The 20,339-nt window shown below is 36.1% G+C and overlaps 1 protein-coding gene across 1 annotated transcript; it reads left to right on the top strand.

Moving 5' to 3' along the window:
* Positions 1 to 790: 790 nt before the first annotated feature.
* Positions 791 to 18,466, top strand: Ttpa (alpha tocopherol transfer protein). Its single transcript, XM_026390806.2, has 5 exons — positions 791 to 994; positions 7,906 to 8,059; positions 12,950 to 13,143; positions 15,561 to 15,671; positions 17,231 to 18,466. The coding sequence occupies exons 1-5, from the start codon at positions 791 to 793 to the stop codon at positions 17,402 to 17,404; spliced, it is 837 nt and encodes a 278-aa protein (XP_026246591.1). The 3' UTR covers positions 17,405 to 18,466.
* The last annotated feature ends 1,873 nt before the right edge of the window (positions 18,467 to 20,339 follow it).

Here is a 20,339-nt window from a genome sequence, read left to right as displayed (position 1 = left end):
AAAACAACTGCTCAGATTTCTGCCTCAGTTCCAGGCCTCCTGCTCCTTACCTAAGATCCCATAGATTCTATCATATTAGGCTACTGGACAGACTAGTACAACTGCAGAGGTACTTGCAGGTGAGTGGTTGTGGAGTTTAACAGAATAGGTTTATGGCGTTAAAAAAAAAATTCTCCCCATTTGCTAGGCATTTATTTGTATATGACACTAGCAGGGCCAGGTGCCAAGAACTCAGAAGGGTTTCCCTGGACTGGGAGGGAAGAAAGGGGAGGAGCCTGTTATGGTGGCTTTGTGGAACTGCATTTTTGAAACAATGTTGTAGTACGGTTTCAGGCGCCATATGGAAAGACTAGGGCTCAGGAGCGGCAGGGCCCTTAAATCGGTTGTTCTAAGACTCTTTCCAGCTGCAAGATTCCAGGGAGGAAGGAATGAAAAAGAGGGAGGGAGGAGAACAAAAGGTCCTCTGACTGGTGATTTTTTTTAAACCTTCCAAGTAACTTTTGGACAGCATGCTCTTGACTTTGAACACACCAGTGATTTCCCTCAGGAGGAAGGGCTCCAATTACTACTTCAAACTACTAAAGACCTGTTGAGCCCGCACGGGGACACTACTGGGATTCCTTTAAGAGGCATCTCTCACCCTCCCACGGGCCTGGTGGCAAGGCCCTAGGAGGGTTGTGCACGGGTGGGTGTGCGCTGGGCAGCGGCCAACAGAGGAGGGGCTGAGAGTGGCGCGGGGCCGGCGCTTTTTCCCCCCGCCGCCCTGGCAGCGGCGGTGGCCGCCACTGGCATGGCAGAGATGAGGTCGGGGCTGCCAACCGGGCTGCAGCTCAGCGCGCTGCCGGACCACTCGCCGCTGCTGCAGCCCAGCCTGGCGGAGCTGCGGCGCCGAGCCCGGGAGGAGGGCACCTGGTTCGCGCCGCTGCCGCTCACCGATTCCTTTCTACTTCGATTCCTGCGCGCCCGGGATTTTGACCTGGACCTGGCCTGGCGGGTAAGTGCTGCGCTGCGCCTGGCCAGCCGGGCTGGGCGTCAGTGACTTCACCTGGATCCCTGCGGACGCTCCGGCTGCAGGCAGGACGCACAGGATCCTTTACGCACCAAGCGTGGGCGCTCCCTGCGGCTGTAGGTCTTCCAAGAAATCGCACTCAGGTCCCTCCAGTTCTTTGAAGTTAGTGGAAAGAGGGAAACTTAAAAAGTGTTGGAGCCCTCGCGGGTCATGGCAAGCACTGGAATTCGACCTAGATATGTCTCCCGAGCCCGTCAAGTTTTAGGGGAAACTTTATGCCTTCCTCTCCCCGCGAGAAATCCTGTGATATGAAAGTAGAAGCAGGTATCTCAAGACTTGTCACATCTGAGCAGAAAACTACGTGTGGCGAGGAAAATGATATTGCCGGTAAAATTGAAGATCCGAAGCCATACCCTAGCAAACTAGTATTATTAATAGTAATATTTAAATGTCAAGACAGTAAAGCAGCCCGGTGTATTTTTGAACCCAGGGTAACGACGGGGCGGTTCTTTTATGTTTCCAAGTGTGTTACACCAGTTTGAGAGAAAGGGTGGTGAAAAGACCGAAATCAGAGATGCGACCTTGAATTTATTACTTGGGGTTCATTGTCCTTTATCTGTTAAATAACGGTGAGAACCCTTATCTTGTTGATTGATTGTGAGGATTGAACATTAATCAGTTAAACGGTTAGAACAAGATGTGCCCAGTACAGTGCCAGGCACATGGTAAGCACTAAGGAATTGGATGGGATCTAGCCCATTTTCTGAGTGCCTTGCTCAATGTCATTCTGCACGTGGGGAACAGGGAAGTCAGTCCTAGAACAGAATTTAAATGTGCTTCATTGAGGTTTTTTTTTTTTCTTTCCCTTGTTTTAAGTAAAAAATTTTATTGAAAAAGTAAATAGTGAAAATACTGCAGATAATACAAAATAGCAAAAAGTGCAAAACAAGTTTTTTTAAAATTTATTTATTTATTTATTTATTTTGCAAAACAAGTTTTTAAAAGTAACTTTCTGAAGGAAAAAACTTCTTTACCCTCAATACCCAGGGACCATGTCTGTCATCTGTCTGTTTACCTTTTCAGCCATGCCTATATTCACATAAGCAGGTGCATGCGTGTTCTGCCTTTCTTACCTGACTTATCAAGGGAGTCGTCTCATATGACCATGTACACATACATCTTGCTTATTTTGGAGCTGCTGTTATGCCATAAAATGGGTATATTATATATTAACTAGTCCTCTGCTTTCGGATGGGATTTTACCAACTGATGCCAGTGCTGCCTTGCACGCTGATCAGTCTTTCAGTGATTCTCTTTTTTGGACTCTTAACTGTTTGCCTAGAGTACACAAGATGCAATAAGCAAGGTTTCTGTGGTTTCTTCCATCATCAATGGTGCATCTGGTATATCTTCATGCTTCCTCTGGTGCATAAATAGGGACACACCCTTATTGAATAAATTTAGGTGGGGAAATTGCTGGATGGAATAAGAAGTACATTTTTTTCAGTCTTGAGGAATATCACAAATGGCTTTCCAGAGGGTTTGCACTAATTTTATCACTTTCATATTACATAGTGAGATTTTGTTTGTTTGTGGCATCGAGGGTTGAACCTAGGACCTCACACATAAAAGCAAGTGCCTTACCACTGAGTGATATTCCCATTCTGTCTTTTAAAAAACTTTATTTTGAGATAGGTCTTGCTGAATTGTTGAGGCTGGCCTTGTATTAAGAGACTCTGGAGTAGCTGACATTACAGGTGTGTACTTCCATGACTGGCTGAGAAATGGCTTGTCATGGTTATAACAATATGCATGCACTCTGAGGGTAATTTTTTTTGTGTGTGTGTGGTGCTAGGGATTGAACCCAGGGCCTTGTCATGCAAGGCAAGCACTCTACCAACTGAGCTACATCCCCAGCCCTGAGGGTAATCTTTAATATAGCTAACCTTTAAAAATTATTTTTTACTTTAATTGCCTGTTTGCCATTTGTTCATTTTTATATCTTACTGATTCATATCTGTATATCAAAGTATCTGTGTATCAAATAAAATAGTTCTTTGTCCTAGCTTGACATCACTATGCTATTTTCTTTCAGAAAGACTTTAATTTTTTTTATTGTGATCAAATGTATTGATTGATTGTTTTTTGATTGCTCTTTGTTCTTGCTTTTGATGCTGGCAGTTGAACCCAGGCAGGGCCTCATGAATGCTGAGCACCTGCTCTACCACAGAGCTACACCCTCAACATTTGGGTTTTAGAAACTCTTCAATCCAGAATTTTCCCGAGAAATGATGGCTTCTCTTTTTCTATGTCAGCGTGGTTGATATATTGAGATTTATTTTGATGTTAGGACTAAAGTAAGAATACAGTTTTCTTTATTTTCATGAAGTTCAATGCTTATGCAAGTGTCCTGACATCCTGAGTAATAAGCTAATGTGTACTCATAACCAACTGAAAATGAAGATTTAATTTTAGTTTTGTGAGAAGTGCAGTTTAAATGAGGTATTGTACATATATGTATGGAGATAACGAATAATAAAATGGTGTGTTGGCTGATTTTTAATTTTGCTGTTTTTTTAAGAAGTAATGTCTAAGTAGAAAAAGAAGTAAAATTCAACTTCATCCTCTGTGACTTAGATATTCTTCTGTCTTCCTCATTTCACTGAATGGTTTTTATTACACTGTGCCCTTGAAGAACTGGCTAGCAGGACTATGTCCAAATTCACTGGACACTAATCAAGTTTCTGTCTGTGACCTCTTTGTCTTAACTTTTCTGCCAACTGGAAAGGAAAGAGGAAAGAGTAAAAATGTGAAACTGGCTTTTAATTTTCCTCCACAGTGGCAGTTAATTTAACTCAAACTCCATATTCATAATATATAAGCCCTACAGTTTTTGTAGGAAGAAATCTTGAGAAGAGCACTGGTTATGATGAAACTTCTCATTATTCTAGCATTTGTATTTGAAGTTATAATGAATTAATAAGGTCTTGTAATCCTCATAGCTAACTAATATGCTTGTGAAATGTTTGGTACATTTTAAAGAAGTATTTGCATTATTTTTTCATGTTAGAAGAAATTGAGGTATAAAAAGTAACTAAATTGTCAAAAATCATGTACCGACTAAGTGGAGCAGAGATTTGAAGTTGGGTAGAACTCAGGAGGGCCTATGCTATCAGATATATGCACTAGTCCTTTTGGTTTAAAACAATGAAAAAAAAATATCCTCAGTTCTTCTGTCTTATAGATCCTTACGAATTTCTGTCTTTTACAAGTGAATAGTCCAGTTCTTTCTATTTTTTATTTCTGCTGTTATAGCTTGAGTAAAGTTTGTGCCCTCTAAAACTTGTATTGGAATTTAAACCCTATTGTGAGGAACTTAATCAGAGTATGGTGTTTGGAGGTAAGGCCTTTGGGAAGTGATTGAGATTTCATTGGGGGGGGGGGTCCCCACAACAGAATACTGATGGCTTATAAGAAGTGCAGGACAGGGCTGGGGATGTGGCTCAAGTGGTAGCGCGCTCACCTGGCATGTGCTCACCTCAGCACCACAAACAAACAGGGATGTTGTGCCCGCCAAAAACTAAAAAAAAGAATAATAAATATTACTCCAGAGGCCTTGACAGGAGGATTTCAAATTAGAGGCCAATCTCGGCAATTTAGGCAGATCTTATCTCAAAATAAACTAAAAGGAGGACTGGGATGTAGCTTAGATATCGAATGATCCTGGATTCAATTCTAGTTAAGAAGAAGAAAAGGAGGAAGAGGAAGAGGAGCAGGAGGAGGAGGAGAAGGGAAGAGGAGGAACCAGTAGCAGCAGCAAGAGGGAGAGAGACCACAGTGCACACACACTTGTTATCTCTTGACATCTGATGTCCTGTGCCACCTTGGGACTCTGTCATCTAGAAGGCCATCAGAAAATGTGGCCCTAGGACCTTGGATCAGAACTATGAGCCAAAATAAATCCCCCCACTTATTTTTTATCACTTACCTAGTCTGTTATTGTTATTACCAACAGAAAACTAAGACATGGGATTTTTAAAATCCTTTAGTTATTTTCATAGTTTACCCAAAGATTTTAAAACTTTCAAAATTCCATGGATTCTCAGTGCTAATTTCCCTCTAAATGTAATTTCTTTTTTGAAACTTACCAGATCACATGTCAATTTCAGTCTCTACTATGGTACTGAGAGTTATAATCTTTAAATGAATGTATAATTTCTCAGAGCTTTACTTGTCTTATCCATCTAATGGTCTAAGTTCCCAAGGTTGGCCTTGAACTTGGAATCCTCCTGTCTCAGCATCTGGAGTAGCCAGGGTCTCCCCACTCTGATAAAGCCATTAGTATTCAACCATGGGGGTTCCACTCTGATGACCTTAGTTAATCCAGTAACTTCTCAAAGTTACCTTTCAAGGTAGTTGTAGGAGGACTTGCAATTACTTCATTAGGCCCTGTAAGAGTGGCACAAAGACAATTATTTTGTTTGAAAATACATGAAAAATATAAGAGGACTCTTTATGATAAAGCATAGTTAAAACATAACACTGTAAATATTTTTCACTTCTATTTTTTATTTATATATTTTTTTTACAAAACATGCATGCTCCAATAATGAATATTCATTTGCAGCCATATTTTTGTTATTGTGGACACAAAGTAGTTTGAGAACTGCTCAGTAATAGTTCATTTTTGGCATTTATGTAAAATATTTGCACTAATTGGACCTGTGAATTTATTTATCAGTAGAAGAATAATAATTAAAGGTTTGGATTTTGATGTTCCACTTTGCAAAAGTTAAGTGTCAGAGGAATGAATGTGATTTGTGCATCTTTACAGATCTTAGTTATTCAAGTGTGTGGACATGATTTATTCATGCATTGATTCATTCTTTTGTTCAAGACATATTTCTATCCCCTGGAAGCCAGCTATCTGCAGAGACCAATAAGCTGACCACCCTGCCCCTATTACCTAAAAGTTCCTTTCTAACAAAGCCACAACTTTTATCATTCATCAGGAAATAAAGGCATTATTTCTATATAGCTACTAATATTCTGTTTCTAGCATTTTGCTTGAATCAGAATTGAAAGACCCGCTTGTATGTTTGAGGAAACTCTCAAAAAGTAATGAGCATTGTAAATTGCTGTAGATACCTATTCTGATGCTCCTGAGGACAGGAGGAAGAAGGAAAATTCATCTCCTAGAACAGAATGAGCATACCAGAACCTACAATGTGCCTGTTGTTCTTACTACTTTTGTAAACTGATATTTAGGTCACCAATTATTTCTTGGTTGGCACACTGACTGACTTTTTTTTCCCTTACTTCTCTGTTGCACTTAGCTCTCAGCAATCTTCTCTCTTTTTCTCTTTTAAAGTTAAGAAGAGTTTATTAAATGTGGAGATGAAAAAGAGGGAGAGAGACACAGAGAGAGGGAGACAAGATCAGAGGAGGCGGGCCGGGTGATGCTGATGACTTAAGACACAGAGATGCTCCTCCTCTCTCGCCCAGCTAGCCTCTCTCTCTCCCCCAGCCATTCCCAGCCAGGGACACTTTACAGGGCTCACAATTTTTACCTCTACTTTCTGTATTATTTGTAGTTTCTCTTCCAGATCATTACTGCTTTTTTTTGTGATTACCATCTTTATTCTAATGCATTTCAAATATAAAATCTGTCTTTTCCTTTTTGCCTTAACTGTGATTCCACATTACTAATAGGTGTCTTTAAACTGAAAATAAAATACTGTTATTTTAGAAAAATTGAGAAGGATGAAAATCATAAAGAGGAAAATTAAAATATTATAATTTTTAAATATATCCTTTGCTTTAGTATTCTTTACAGTGCATTTGTTGATTGGCCATCTCTGGTGTTTATTTTGGGGTGGCAGGTGGTGGGGTGGAAAGAATGTAGGATTCCTTAAAAACATGTTTTGCCAAGATTTTTTTAGCCAGGTGTACTGTTCCTTGGGCTCTTCTAATTCAGTTGATTGATTTCTATTCCTATTAAAAAAATACTAAAGTGGTATTTCAGTTATCTTCTGCTGAGTAATAAAACATCCCAAACTTCTTGCCTTAAAGCACAACTATTTATTTGTGTTCTCTAGTTTGGGCAGGGCTCAGTGGGGATGCTTCATCTCTGCTGAACATGACACCAGATGGGATCTTGGTTCAATGAGCCTAACCAGGATGACCTCTCAACCTCCAGGGCTTCTCTCTAGGTGAATTGTTTTCATTCAACAATCTTACATGGTGTCTGAGTCTCAAAAACAAAACAAAACAACAAATTCAGAAGGTTCCAGGGCTTTTAAGACTTGGTTCAGTGTCATTTCCATCAATTTCTATTGGTCCAAGTAAAGTGTAAGGCCAACTCACACACAGGTGGAGGAAACCAAATGGATCCCACTGCCTGCCAGAAGGAATGCATGTATATACCAGTAGGGGAAGACGTGTTGATAGCTGACTTTATTTATTTTTTTTTATTGGTTGTTCAAAACATTACAAAGCTCTTGACATATCATATTTCATACATTAGATTCAAGTGGGTTATGAACTCCCATTTTTACCCCAAATACAGATTGCAGAATCACTTCAGTTACACATCCACATTTTTACATAATGGATAGCTGACTTTAGATACTTTGGACTCTAGGTGGCAACTGAAAATTACTAGACTGAAAATTACTTGATGAAAAACTCCTGTTACCTTAGACCCTTGATGATGGGAACTTGGGCTCTATAGAGGGATTCTGTCATGCTCAGCTAAAAAGATACCCCAGATTAAAATTCAAATATAATGGATTTAATGGATGTCAAGGTTCATATAATGTCAAGGTTTTCCTATTGTTTTCACAAAATGCTTACCAGGTGTACAATATGTGGACAGTTTTAATTTTATTTTTCAGTTACTAAAAAACTATTATAAATGGAGAGCAGAATGTCCAGAACTAAGCGCAGATCTCCATCCTGGAAGTATCCTTGGCCTTTTGAAGGCTGGCTACCATGGAGTTCTGAGATCCAGGGATCCCACTGGCAGCAAAGTTCTTATTTACAGAATTGGTGAGTCACACACAACTCTTGTTCTCCCCTACCTTCCTTCTCCTCCTCCACCTACTCTCTCCTCATATTTTTCATTGATTGCCGAATAGAATGTTTTAGTGTCTATGTTTAAGAATTTAGGTTTCAATTTATGTTTTTAGGTTTCAACCTTAGTGTACTTTAGGTCTTAACATTTACCAAATATAAGAAAATGTTGGCAGTTTTGAGGAAATTAACAGAATTTGGCGAAAATCCTACTTGTACTTTTCCAAACAGTCAACTGTCTAAAATAAAAGAAAAATGGGAAGAGCAATAGTGGGAAAAAGTGAAAGCACTCAAGATAAAGTGTTCAAAAAAATGTTTAGTAGGAAATAAAAAGAAAAAAAAAGAATTCTGAACTATAAGATATAAGCCCCATGTATTCATAGATTTTGTCTCTTATGTTCATTGCTGTGTCCCAAGCACTGAGCATAGGGCCTGGTACATGGAAAGTGCTCATTAAATATTTGTGGAATGAGTGAGTGAATGACCAGTTCAATAATGCCCAGGGCTGAGGAGCAAGGGACTCATTTCTCTGCATGGAGGAAGGTACAGAGTAGGGACCAAGAACCCCTGGGAATTGTTGCAGACACTTTATTCCATTAGCACCTTTTTCTTTTCACATTTTCTCTTTTTCATTATTAGGCATTCCTAGTGTTTTGTGAGTGGGTGCTTTATCCATTCAGGCTGCCACAACAAACTGTCATAGACTATGTGGATTAAAAAATAGAAAGTTATTTCTTACAGTCGTAAAGGCTAAGAAGTCCAAAATCAAGGCACCAGCAGTTTTGGTTCTGATGAGACCTTGTGTTCTGGTTCATAGACATTTTCTCACTCTAACCTCACATCAGTGAGCAAAGGTCTCTCTTGGGCCTCTTTTCATAAGGGCACTAATTCCATTTTTGAAGTCTCTTATCTTCATGACCTGATCACTTCCCAAAGACTTCCCCACTAATATCATGACCTTGGGAGTTAGGATTTCAATATAAATTTTTTTGTGGGGGGATATAGACATTCAGACTACAGCATTTGGTGACCTACAACTTCTGTTGCCTGTTTAGTTCTGTGTATGATTTTAAAAGCCAAGTGAAAGGGAACTCTATGGCTCAGTTGAAAGGACAAATAAAACCAACTTTTTGTGAGCTGCATTTTATGAATTATCATCTTATAGAAGTTTCATCCTTTTTTCTTTCTTTTTTGAGATAGGGTCTTTCTGGGCTCTCTGGGCTAGCCTTGAACCCCAGGGGTTCCATCATCCCCCTGCCTCAGCCTGCCAGAGTAGCTGGGACTAGAGAAGTCTGCTATGATATCCAGCTAACTTTTAAATCTTTAAAGAATTCAACTTTATGTATTTATATTTTCAGCCCGCTTAGAGATAAGATACTTGCCTAAAAGAAAGCTTGGTATCTGGCAAAAAGATATTATATTTAATTCTTGAAAGGGTATCAGATGGTCTAATAGAGTTATTCTGTTTTCTTTTTATTTATTTTTTGTCCCAGCTTGTTTGTCAAAAAAAAAAAAAAAAACTGAGTTAATCGTTAAGCCATTATCTATAAAGCAGACATTAAAATGACCTTTCTGTTCTTTCATGTCTCCTCTAGTGCCAGAGGCTATTGAATGATTTGTCAGTCATAAGTTCCTTGAACTCCTCAGGGATAGGGTTGCCAGTGTTCGTGTTTTATTTAGCAAAGAAACCTACATATTATAAGAATATAGGGTGCCCAGTCATATTTGAATTTCAGATAAAGAATATTTTTGAGGTATGCATGGGGCATAGTTGTGCTAAATAATTATATCATATTTATCATAAATTCAGCTTTAACTGTGTGTTCTATATTTTATCTGGCAAATCTATTAAGAGTTCCCAGGAACATAAAACTGAAATTCATAGCAAGGTTTTGGGCTCTGCAGTGCCTGACTGAATTCTCTCTCTCTCTCTCTCTCTCTTGTCCCTACCCCCTCTCTGTTTAGGAGCCACTTGGGCAAAATAAAAAGTAAAAATGACATTTTGGTAGTGAGAAAGAAAACATGCTCTTTTGGTCATAAGTTCTTCTTAAAGACTAGCCAGCACTATCTCGTCAAACTTTCTATGATGATGAAATTATTTTATAGTAGCCACCATCCATCTGTGGCTACTGAGCCAACTTGACATTGGCTCAGACTATTAAGTTAGTTGACTCAGAAATTTAGGTCATGAAAATATTTTGATCTGTAAACTTCATTTGGCTCATCACCCAGTGTCTGAAGGAGTATAGTATTTTTTTAGTCATATTTATTTTTCAAATGCTTACCATGAACCTGAGGGTTTTTAAAAGCAAGAGTAATCCCATTATACCCTCCCAAGACTCCTTCTGATTATCTTTTCTTTTTCTAGATCTTTAGGGTTTTTGTTGCTACTAGATGTTACCAATCAATACTTAAATCTGTTAAGGTTCAGTCCTCTAAAAATATACAAAAAGTCCTCCTCTATCCCACCCCTGCCCAGCCTCTGCCCCAGACACCTTTCTTCCCAGCTCCCTCTCCTATTCTAAGCCAGACTTGTTAAACTAGGATGTTCACCATCCACACTTTCCAATCATTCCTTAGCCCATACTGCTCTGGTTTCACTCCCACATCTGCTAAAAAGACATCAGTGACGTTTTCACCAAATCTCATGGACATGTTTAGTCTTATTTTACTTGGCTTCCAACACAATGAGACACTTCCTCTTTTTTAAAATATCCTTTTCCCTTGGCCTCTTTGATGCCTTCAGCCTAATTGGTGGCTCCTGTCTCTTCTTCTTCTTTTTCTCCTTTCTCCTCTTCCTCTTCTCCTCCTCGTTGTTTTCAGAATCCAAGGCCTCACAAATGCCAGGCAAGTACTCTACCAATGAGCCACATGCCTACCCGGCACCTTTTATTGAGATAAAATAGAAGCATTTTGAGCAGAAAAGATCCATAATTAGGAACATGTCAAACTGATGACTGTGAGTGGGGTGCAGTGGTGCATGCCTGTTATCCCAGAGGCTCTAGAGGCTAAGGCAGGAGGATCCTGAGTTCAAAGCCAGCTTCAGCAACTTAGCAAGGGTTTAAACAACTTAGCAACACCCTGCCTCGGAAAAACAAAAAAGGGCTGAGGATGTATTCATTGGTTCAACACCCCTGGGTTCAATACTTGGTGCAAAAAAAAAAAAAAAAAAAAAAAAAAAAAGAAAAGAAAGGAAAGGAAAGGAAAGGAAATTGTTACAGTGAGAGATCCAAATGGATACAGCCAGAATAGGGATCTGGTTTTATGAACTGGATTCCCAAGGTTCACCTCATTCTTCAAATTCTGAAATTCCTTTTACACTGGCCTTAGCCTCTGCTTTATATGATACTTTATCTCTACCTTAACAGAGAAAAACTTGGATGTAAGACAATCAATCTCTCTTTTAGATTGCCATCTAAGTAACAACTCCCAGATTTGTATCTTCACCCCCATCTTCTCTCTGGGGATCCAGTTCATGTGACTAGCTCCCTATTCTAGCTGTACACTTTTGGATGTCTCACTATCACCATTTTGACGTGTTCCTACTTAGGATCTCTTCCACCCAAAAGGCTTCTCTTTTATCTCAATAAATGGTACCACCATCCTACCCAGTTGCCCATACCAGGAACTTTGCTTTTTGAATGCTTTACCATTACTTCACATTATGAATAATTTTTCATTCATTCTTTTAGGCCCTTCCTCAATCTTCAATCTGAAGACTTACATCACTTTTCAGCTATGGAAGAAAATTTCTCCATGGTTACTATTCTGTTGTTTCATGTTCTTTGTATTTGCTTTCTATATCTCAGGATATTAAAATTTCTAGGTTTACCTGCATTATCGTTTAACTTTTATTCATACTCATCAACTCTTGACTTGTGTACCAAATTGAAGAAAACTCCTCCAGTAGATCTTCCAAACCCCTGTTCACTTACTGGTTCTGTCTGTCATTTGTTCCATCCGATCTCACCTGATTTTAAAAAATCTTTGCCTGTTCTTAGAATAATAGCTTTCAACATCTTCTCCCTGGTAGTATTATGTTTCTTTGAATGTCTCTACCTTTCTTAACCTTACCTCAAGCTTTGTTGCCTTTATCTACTGAGTTCAGCTCATCTGTTCTTTGCATAGACATGTAAAGTTTTTGACAGATGCATATCTTTTTTTTTTTTTTTTAAATTACCTGCTTGCCAGTCAATTATTGTCATTTCTGCCTGCTGTGGCCTGTCTCAGGGATGCAAGGGAATGGGTAAGACATATGGACAAGAAATGTCAGTTCCTGTTTTCAACACAGGTTCCCCTTGTTTTCCCTGGGCATGGGCAGTTACCTGGGTGTGCATCTAGCTGGTCATTTCCTCAACACTTCTTTCCCAAGCTCACATTTCCTGCTTAGGCCTGTAGGGACATGCCTCTGCTTTGGGCTGCTTCTTACTGAGAGTTGAGAGGATTAACTTGTCTGTCTGCTCCTCCTGCTTTTCTCATAGCAACCTCTTCAGTTACTATGGGGCCCTACCTGCTCCTCAGAATCCAGGCCCTGGGTTTTCCCTTCTCCAACATCTCCTAGCTTATAGCATAGCCACAGGGGTTCCCATCTTAAGACACAGCTCTCTCCTGCATGTAAAGTCACGATTGCTTTTGACAGTCAAATCCAGCCTGCAAGAATTCTTTCTTTTTTCCATGCTTTTAAAAATCTTTTCTTTGCCAGGGATTTCAGGAGGGAGGAAGAAACGGATAGATAACCTTGGTCCTTAATTTAACGTTATTCAACACTCATGATCCCTTGTACATAGAATGAGTTTCCCTTTGTAAATCTCTCTGGTTCTTTATACAATGTTGAGATATGATACCCTCTTTTTTTTTTTTTCCCAGCACAATGGGACCCAAAAGTTTTTACAGCTTACGATGTATTTCGTGTAAGTCTAATTACATCTGAGCTTATTGTACAGGAAGTAGAAACACAACGGAATGGAGTCAAGGCTATATTTGATCTGGAAGGTTGGCAATTTTCTCATGCGTTTCAAATTACCCCATCTGTAGCCAAGAAGATTGCTGCTGTACTTACTGTAAGTGACTATTTTAACTCTTAGGTATCATACTTCCAAATGTTAGCTTTAAGTTTTGTTAGAGTATTGATTAGAAGCTTAAATAAAATTTCAAAAATGATACATATAATTCAATAATGCTAACAGGAAGTGAAATTTATTTATACCAAATATTAAAAAAACATGAAAATAAATGTTCAAAACCAGTAAACACAGAATTTATACATTTAGATAGTAATGTGGTAAAAATCTTGCCCTAGATTTAAAAACTGACTGGAAAATGTTTATAACAATGATACAATAAAAGGTCACATAAATCTTGGTGTAGGCATAAATTGATATGACTTTTTTCTTAAAGGTTTTAAAAATGGTCATTGTCTTTGACCCAGTAATTCTACTTCTAGGTAAAGAACAATCTTAAATATAGTAAGGGCTTTGTATACCATCATAATAGTTTATTGGGGCTGGAGATGCAGCTCAGTGGGAAAGTGCTTGCCTAGTATGTGTGAGGCCCTGGATTCAATACCCAGCACTGTAAAAAGAATATATATATATATATATATATATATATATATATACATATATATATATATATATATATTTATTTATTTATATTTAGAGAGAGAGAGAGAGAAAGAGAGAGAGAGAGTTAAGTTTATGATGTGACGTGTACTTTGCTGTTTCATATGCACTACCACATAATGCACATGCTGGGCCTATGACATCAAATCATTATTTTCTCCATTTTACAAATTAATAAACTCGGTTAAAGAAGTGGCATAGCAATGCCCAGGTACACAGTTTGTCAGCAGTGAAGTAAAGTAAGCTTTATTCAGTCCTGGTAATCTGTATGTACAGGTCATGTTTGTAACCACTACTTCTCCTCCTATCTAGAAAGATAGTTACTGCAGCACCATTTTTTTTTTTTTTTTTATAGTACTAGGAATTGAACTCAGGGGCACTTTACCACTAAGCTACATCCCCAGCCCTTTAGTTTTTATTTTTAATTTGAGACAGGGTCTCATTAAGTTGCTGAGAATGGCCTTGAACTTGTGATCTTCCTGCTTTAGCCTTATGAGGACTTGAGATAACGGCATGCACTACCACAGTATCATTTTTTTAGAGAGAGAGAGAGAGAGAGAATTTTTTAATATTTATTTTTTAGTTTTCGGTGGACACAACATCTTTATTTTATTTTTATGTGGTGCTGAGGATCAAACCTAGCTCCCCGTGCATGCCAGACAAACACGCTACCCCTTGAGCCACATCCCCAGCCTTTTTTTTTTTTTTTTTTTTTTTTTTGAGAATTTTTTATTATTTATTTTTCAGTTTTTGGCGGACACAACATCGTTGTTTGTATGTGGTGCTGAGGATCGAACCCGCGCTGCACGCATGCTAGGCAAGCGCGCTACCGCTTGAGCCACATCCCCAGCCCCACCCCAGCCTTTTAATAGTATCATTTTTAATAGATTTTTAAAAATATTTACTTTTTAGGTGTAGATGGACACAACACAATGCCTTTATTTTTATGTGGTACTGAGAATTGAACCTGGGTCTCACCCATGCTGAACCACAATCCCAGCCCAGAAGAAAATTTTTTAAATATTATTTGTCCAGAAATAGGAAAATGGTCACTTAAATGGTGGTATATCCATTTGATGGATCATTATAACAGTATTAAAATGCATGATGACCACAGAAAAAATATTATAACAATGAAACATAACAGTATACAAATTATTTAGGGAGCCTATTAGCAATTATATTTAAAGTAAAATTATACATATAAAAAGAACCTGGAAGAAAAAAAAAAACAAACTAATAACACGTCTCTAAAAGCTAGACATGAAAAAGAGCTTTGCATTAAAAAAGAAGAAAAGAAAGAAGAAAGGTCTGTGTATTGACCATATAACTTTTAGATAGGGAAACTATTGATGAGTTTTTTTTCTTTCAACTCTTAACTTTTTAAACCTTCTAAATAAGCCTATATTACTTTGATGCTAAAGATGTATATCAGTACCTAAAGTGTGTGTTATGTTTTTCAATTTTTATGAACTTTTGATTACTTACCTCTCAAAAAAACGTTGGCAAAAAAATTAAATTATATTTGTCCAAATTAGTCATTGGTTCCCTAAGAAAATATCTCTGTGTGATGGGGAGAAGGGATTTCTAGTGAAAAAGCGTTAAGTATTTTATAGGAAAACTATTAAATATTTTAATATTTTGCCTATGCTTGTTTAAGATTTTTCTTAATCTAGTGAGAGTGAAGTATCAATTAGACTTTTGTGTTGCTGGAATAAATAATTTTGGAAACAAAATAACACCGTAAGTACTGCTGTAAATTTGGAAAGTGTTTAAAGAAGAGGCTTGTCTTAGGAACATAATTGCAATATTAATTTGTGTTTCAATAAGATGATTTTTTTCTTTATTTTCCAAAGGATTCCTTTCCATTGAAAGTTCGTGGCATCCATTTGATAAATGAGCCAGTAATTTTTCATGCTGTCTTTTCCATGATTAAACCATTCCTGACTGAAAAGATTAAGGAACGAGTGAGTAAAACACATTCAAGTAACTATTTTTCTACATCAAATATTCTAACCTTTTTCATTTAAGGATCGATTTATTATCTCCCTCCACACCCACCCTCTCCATTAGTTCTATATTTTGAATATTTATTTATCAAACCAACTATTTTTGTGAATTAAAAGGATATTATAAGTCCTTGGGAAAACTGGGTCACTCATAAATCCCTGGCTCGATTGCAAAATGATATATTCCCGGTAGAGGGCAGTGTGACTGCAGTTATCTAAATCACAACAGTAGCACTTTTGGGAATTAATCCTTCAGATATGTCTGTACATAAACAAATTATATAGAAATATTCATTGCAGTAAAACATTGAAAACTGCCAAGTATTCATCATTAGGAAACTGATTTTTAATAAAGCTATGATACATTTACACTAAGGAATGCAACAAGTTTTACAGGATGTATTGTAAAGTGAAATGCACAAAATGAAAAAGAGTGTTGATGATATGCTATCTTTTTTTTTAATAAAAGGGGGAGAATAAGAATAGGTCCTTATTTTTGTATAAAATTATACTAAAAAGATATGTAGGAAAATAAGTTCTCACCTACATTGAATAGAATAGAGGTGTAGTAGCCAAGCATAGAAGAGGATAGGGTTGATAGCAAGACAACTCACTGTGTATCTTACTTTTTTCCCTTTCAATTTTTCAGCAATACTCCACTTTTCATATTTCTCCTTTCCTGATATGACAGAATTTCTCCTCAGATAACTGATAGTATTTTTAAAATTTCAGAGAAAGTCAAGAATTGAGGTTGTGTGGCTCCTCAGTGTAGGATTCTCGTTTCATTCATTGGTCCTCATATCCTGATGCTTATTAAATGGTTGTTGAATGCACAGATAAACATTTTGCCTTAATAAGAGAAAATTTATTTATTTATTTTAGCAACATGTATTCTTAGTTTCTACAGGTTTATCTTAACTTCAGGCCATTCGATGATCAATTTGTTTAAAAAAATTTTTTTCTTTTAGTATTTTTTTAGTTGTCAATAGACCTTTATTTCATTTATTTATATGCAGTGCTGAGAATCGAACCCAGGGCCTCACATGTGCTAGACAAGCACTCTACCACTGAGCCATAACCTCAGCCCTGGATGATCAACTTTTAAAGTTTAAAATATTTGAAAATCAAAGGTTCTCAACCATCATAATTTCCTACTTTTGAACTAGCCAAGAGTATCACATTGACAATACCATATGAATCATTCTTCATGAACCTAACTGTGGGCTCAGATGTATGCTTCCATTTGAATTAATACCAAGTAGGACATTTTTGTTATCTTCTGAGGTTAAGAGAATGCAAGTCTAAGAAAGTAATACAATTATTAGATTTACAGCACCATAATCTAAACATAAATAAAAATCTTAGATTCACCAGCAAAATAATAGAAATAGTACATACCCTACTACTTTGGAAGTTATTAGAGTATCTCATTTTATGAGATTAATTTTGCCCCTGGAATTGCATCTAATTAGTGAGAGGCAGAGGGGACACCTTCTAAAACATTTTGACTATTTCAGATTCACATGCATGGGAACAATTACAAACAAAGCCTACTTCAGTATTTTCCTGACATTCTTCCTCTGGAATATGGTGGTGAAGAACTCTCCATGGAGGACATTTGTCAAGAGTGGACAAATTTTATAACGAAGTCTGAAGATTATCTCAGCAGCATTTCTGAGACCATTCAATGAGAAGAAGCTATTTCATATGAGTGGCTTCCTCATAAAAATATGTGAGAGAGATCCTATCTGATTACATAATGAAAGAAAAAGAACAAATCTTTTAAACTAATTCATGCTTGTCTTATCTTTAAAAATGTTAAAATCTCTTATATGAGCAATATGGGCATGTGGGAGGCTTTTTTACTTTTTAAATGTATTTTTTTTTTAAAAAAAACTTTGAAGTAATTAAATGTTGGTATATTTGAAAGGCACAGAAGAGACTGCTGATTCTTACACATTTCTCAAGTGACTGTTCATATGTATTTTTGTATGTTTCTGGAAAGTTTAATTTTAAACAAATTTTCTGATTACATTTGTTTGGTACTAGATTTATAAATAGTCCAGTGAAAAGAAATACTATACAAATCAACTGATGGTGGAAACCTATTAACACTGATTTTTGGTGCCCGATTAAATTATAATTCAGAATAAAATCTCAATACAGCTTTATGGCTATTTCTATGGGCCATCTGATGGCTCATCTCAGGGAAATTCTATTTAGCATATTTGCACATTAGAAACTTTTGACTGAAGAATTTTTATGCCATATTATTCTATTTAGCATCTATAGGTCTCCAGGAAATTACTGATATTGATATAATTGAAACATATTTATAAAATATTTCAGGCACAGTTGGCTTTCAATTTATTCTCAAATAAATAAAAAATATAATTTTGACCTCTGTTCATGGTTATTCTTATCATGACTACACAGATATTTGGAGAGTGAGTAATGTTTAATTGTCTTTTATAGGAACAATTTCTAGTTGAATAATCAATAGAACTACACAAAGAAAAGGAAGTGTTTATATTTTAAAAATCATTATCAATTACATATAGTATTTTTCAGGTTATTCATAAAACAATTTAGATTTACTATTATATCAAGATATTCTAAATCTCATAATTTATATTTACTTAAAAAATTTGTAGTTGGGATGTGCTGTTTATATTCTAGTTTATGTCAAAGAGTATTTTAGTTATCAATAAAGATATAATCTTATCCCTCATATTCAACATAGCTTTTATGTCATAACTTTTATACTTATTATTTTGAAATTAATTTTATTCAAAACTTAAAAATGAAAGAATATATGCACAAAATTTGTTGAGCATTTTTGTTCAGATAGTTGGGTTTCAACCTTAATCATACAACCTTAATCATACATTTGTATCTTTGTGCAAAGATATTTTTCTTTGTGCAAAGGTGTTTTTCTTTATAAGAAAATTAGTCTAATCAGATGAGCTGATATTTATGTTCTCTTATATGTATCTATGATAAACCTGATAGTAACTGCAAATGTTCTTTAGAGAACGTGTTTGATTTTAATTTAGCATCAGGAAATTAACACTACATCATTATATTTTTGTAAAAAAATTAGATCCTGCCTGTTTTCTTAAAAAAATGTAAAGTGTTCTTTGTAAAATTATGTAACTCAAAATTATATAATTAAAAATAATAATATAAAAATCACTTAAAAGAATAAATAATAGAAGTAACAGACATCTGTAGCTTATACAACTGTTATTCCTAGGTGATTTATATCACAGGTTCCACTGCCTTTACATTTGGCTATTTAAAGCACTTTCATATGATTGTGAAGGATGAGTAGTTTAGCACATGAACAAAGAACACTTAAAAATGTCTTCTAAATATGATTCATCAGTGATATAATCAATAGTAAATAAAAATAACTCAATTGATATTGGTACATTTTAAGATGGGTCTTTGAAATGTTTATAAAATGAAGCAATATTCTGAAGAACATTGAAGAACAATATGAAATGAGCAGAGCATATTATAAGGTGCCAAGGTAAATTACTGTGCGATAATTTACTGTGTTACTTTACTGTGATTGTACCAGAAGTGCCTTTAAAAAGGTCAACTCCATATGTGCTTATTGTATTACTGAACTGCACAATAATTTATTTAATATTATTCAAAAAATTAAACATCTTTCACATAAACCATGGTATGTAGAGTCTTTTTTGTTTCCATTTGAAAATACAAACATAGGGCAATTTTTTCAGCTGCTTTTTCTTTCACAAAATTTTAAGAAAAACTACCTCCAGTTGTCCAGTATTTAAATGTCAGTTTTTCTGATATCTAATTAAGTTTTAATTGCAGGCTGATTTTTCCTGCTTCGTGATCTTCCCATAATATCTTTTGTTATAAATAAGGACCAATTTCATAAAGCTAAGCCATGAACATTTAAGAAGTTAAAACTCAAAGCAAAAGAACTAAAAACAAATGAATTAAAAGTCCCCCCACTAGCAGAATAGAATAGACATTATGATTGATGTATGTACATTCCATGTATGTATTATATGTCAAAATACATTCTGCTGTCATGTATGACTAAAAAAAAATAAAAATAAATTGTATGGTAAAAAATAAATAAATAAATAAAAATTCTAAAAAAAAAGCAGGCAAGTTACTTTTGAAAGGCCACTTTAAATTAAAAAAAATCTAAGTATTCAATAATCATAAAACGCAAAATTTTTAGAAATTAGATGATGTGAAATAATATCACATCATATACACAAATTAAGTAGTATTGACGAACATGGTGAATAAATACATTCTCATAAACAGAAATAAGTAAATAAATAAATAAATAAAAGCCCCCCCATTCAAGAAAGGTTTTGACTTATTTAGTATGCATGGCTTAACTTTATGAAATTAATTAGTAGTCCTTTATGTACAGCACAAGGCATTATGGGAAGACTAAGCAGCAGGAAAAACCAGCCTGCAATTACCTAAGTCACTTAATCAGGTAATTTGATTTCTTCAATAGACTATATTTTCAGAGCAGTTTCAGGTTCACAACAAAATCAAGCACAAGGTAGAAGATAGACAATTTAGGATTGGAGATGAGGGTGGGTGGTAGAGCAATTGACTAGC

Source organism: Urocitellus parryii, chromosome 7 (assembly GCF_045843805.1).
Source record: "Urocitellus parryii isolate mUroPar1 chromosome 7, mUroPar1.hap1, whole genome shotgun sequence".
Lineage (NCBI taxonomy): Eukaryota > Metazoa > Chordata > Mammalia > Rodentia > Sciuridae > Urocitellus > Urocitellus parryii.
This window is presented reverse-complemented; position numbering and strand designations above follow the sequence as displayed.